The 2,495-nt window shown below is 32.9% G+C and overlaps 1 protein-coding gene across 1 annotated transcript; it reads right to left on the bottom strand.

Moving 5' to 3' along the window:
* Positions 1 to 232: 232 nt before the first annotated feature.
* LOC116900885 (olfactory receptor 4C11-like) lies at positions 233 to 1,171 on the bottom strand. The gene has a single exon (XM_032902561.1). The coding sequence runs from the start codon at positions 1,169 to 1,171 to the stop codon at positions 233 to 235; it is 939 nt and encodes a 312-aa protein (XP_032758452.1).
* Between the last annotated feature and the right edge of the window lie 1,324 nt (positions 1,172 to 2,495).

Here is a 2,495-nt window from a genome sequence, read left to right as displayed (position 1 = left end):
AATGAGAACATATGGAGGGAACTATTTTCTTCTCTAAACATGTCGGATTCAGGGTCTGTATTCAAGTAATCAGGCTTGGTGGCAAGCACATCAAATCATTAAGCTTTCTAACTGTTCCCAGATTTTTATGTCTACAGACATATACAAGAGATGTATCTTGATTATTTACTTCCAGAAATACTGTATACTTCCAACCTATGCATCATACCTCTTAAGTATCTTTAATATATAATTATCCTATATTATTTATCTTCTTTAGTCTTACTTTACCACACCATAATTTTTTCATGGCATTTTTCACTTCTGCATTCCTTAGAGTATAAATAAGAGGGTTGAGCAAGGGTGTCCCAATTGTATAAAACACAGATACCATCTTATCTATTGGGAAGGTGGTTGGTGGGTGAGTGTATATGAATATACAGGGACCAAAAAATAGAACCACCACAATGAAATGAGAAGTGCATGTAGACAAGGCCTTTCGTCTTCCTTCTACACTGTGGTTTCTCAGAGAATATAAGATTACAATATAGGAGATAAGCAGTACTATGAAACTTACCGTGCATATGGCACCACTATTAGATACAACTAGCAAATTTATCACATAGGTATCCATGCAGGCAAGTTTCAGCAAGGGCTGCAAATCACAGAAATAATGGTCAATTATATTTGGACCACAGAATGGTAATCTTAAAGCCAAGATAATCTGTGCTGTAGAGTGAATACAAGACCCTACCCAGGCAAGAATCACTAGTAAACCACAGATATGTTGGCTCATTATAGTTGTGTACCTTAGAGGCTTACAGATTGCTACATAGCGGTCAAAGGCCATGAGGATAAGCACAAAGATCTCCATGCACCCAAAGAAGTGAAGTGCATAGACTTGAGTCATACATTCATTGTAGGTAATAATTTTTTTCTGGGTGAGGGAGTCGAAGATCAATCTAGGTGCTGTAGTCGTAGAGAAGCAAGTGTCAGCAAAAGACAAATAGAAGAGGAAAAAGTACATGGGACTTCCAAGTGTATGACTCATCTTAATGGTTATCACAATGAGAAAATTCCCCAATAATGTCATAAGGTAAAAAATCAAGAAGACTCCAAATATTGCTTTCTGTTTTTCTGGATCCCGTGTTAATCCAAACAGAATGAATTCAGTCACTGTGTTGTTATGCATCTTATCATTGACTATAATAGATAAGAGGATGGTCACAATTCTTTAACCTGCAGAAGAAGAAATGATATATTGGGATAAATGTCAAGAAATTGAAATCCCTTCGTCCTACACCATAATGTTATTCCTGAAATCCCCAAAGAATCTTTTCATATTTCAACTTGAAGCTAACTGAACTTGGTAATAGCTTTTACATTTGAGGAATAAGAGTATGAATACTGTTCAGATGCTTGATTCCTGTTGATATTCTGAAGTGTTTAATTTGTTCTTTCTTTGAAAAAGTGATTTAATGATTAGAAAACTTGTGAAATGTAGAAAAAAATCATATGAGTCTGTAGGGTGTGTTGGGAAGTTATAAGCCAAAATATTTTCATTAGCAGTTCTTAGCAGTTTGAAAAGATAAATTTTTGTCCATGTATACATTCACACACGCCTGTAGATCCCATTGCTGATTCTTTCCCTGTGATCTAGTGTATGAAAACAGTAATGAAATGAACCACTAAGATTAAGGATTCCATTCAAACAAAATTCTCAAACAATTCACTCATCTTTTGGTTTATTGTAACTTTCTCATTTAACATTACACTTCAAAAATTCAGTTAATCATATTTTAATAGCAACTCTTATAGTCCATGTATCATTTTACTGTGGATATGAAAAACAAGGGTTTAGAACATACTTTAAGGTGTTAATGATCAAAGAAACATGTATTATAATGTTTTTATTACATTTAGGTTTATTACATTAGATAAATCTCCTACCTGTAAGCATGAGCATATTTAGAGATTTTTGACTTTTTAATCTTGAAAAATATTCTATAAAATAATATATACATATATATATATTTATGTGTATGTAAGTATGTCTTCTGACTTATCACTATTCAATATTATGTGAAAAACTCCATTGTTCCAATGCTAGGTTTTTAATTTTACTTTCAATTATGTATTGAAATGTTTGTATTTTATGGGATTGAAAAATGTCCTAAATGTAATTTCACTGCATCCCTTTGACCTAGAATTTCTATTATTATCATTATTATTATTATTATTATTATTATTATTATTATTATTAACTATTTTATATTTCTGGGTTTTTCTCTTACTCCTGTGTGTGTGTGTGTGTGTGTGTGCACGCGTGTGTGTCTTTGTGTGCACTCACACATCCCACGTCCGTGAATGCCAGAGGAGCTGATTTCCTCCATCAAACAAATGGGCCCAGTGCATAGATATCAGTTTTTTGGCATGGAAGCAGCAATTCTTTACCTGATGATAAATTTCAGTGATCAAATTTTTATACTTCAAAATCATAAAAATCAATTTAAATT

The sequence above is a fragment of the Rattus rattus genome, chromosome 5 (assembly GCF_011064425.1).
Source record: "Rattus rattus isolate New Zealand chromosome 5, Rrattus_CSIRO_v1, whole genome shotgun sequence".
Lineage (NCBI taxonomy): Eukaryota > Metazoa > Chordata > Mammalia > Rodentia > Muridae > Rattus > Rattus rattus.
The sequence above is the reverse complement of the archived record's forward strand: the minus strand, read 5'-3'. Positions and strand labels throughout refer to the sequence as shown.

Excerpts from the sequence above, each read along its gene's own strand:
- LOC116900885 (XM_032902561.1), bottom strand. The coding sequence starts at position 1,171 with ATGCATAACAACACAGTGACTGAATTCATTCTGTTTGGATTAACACGG.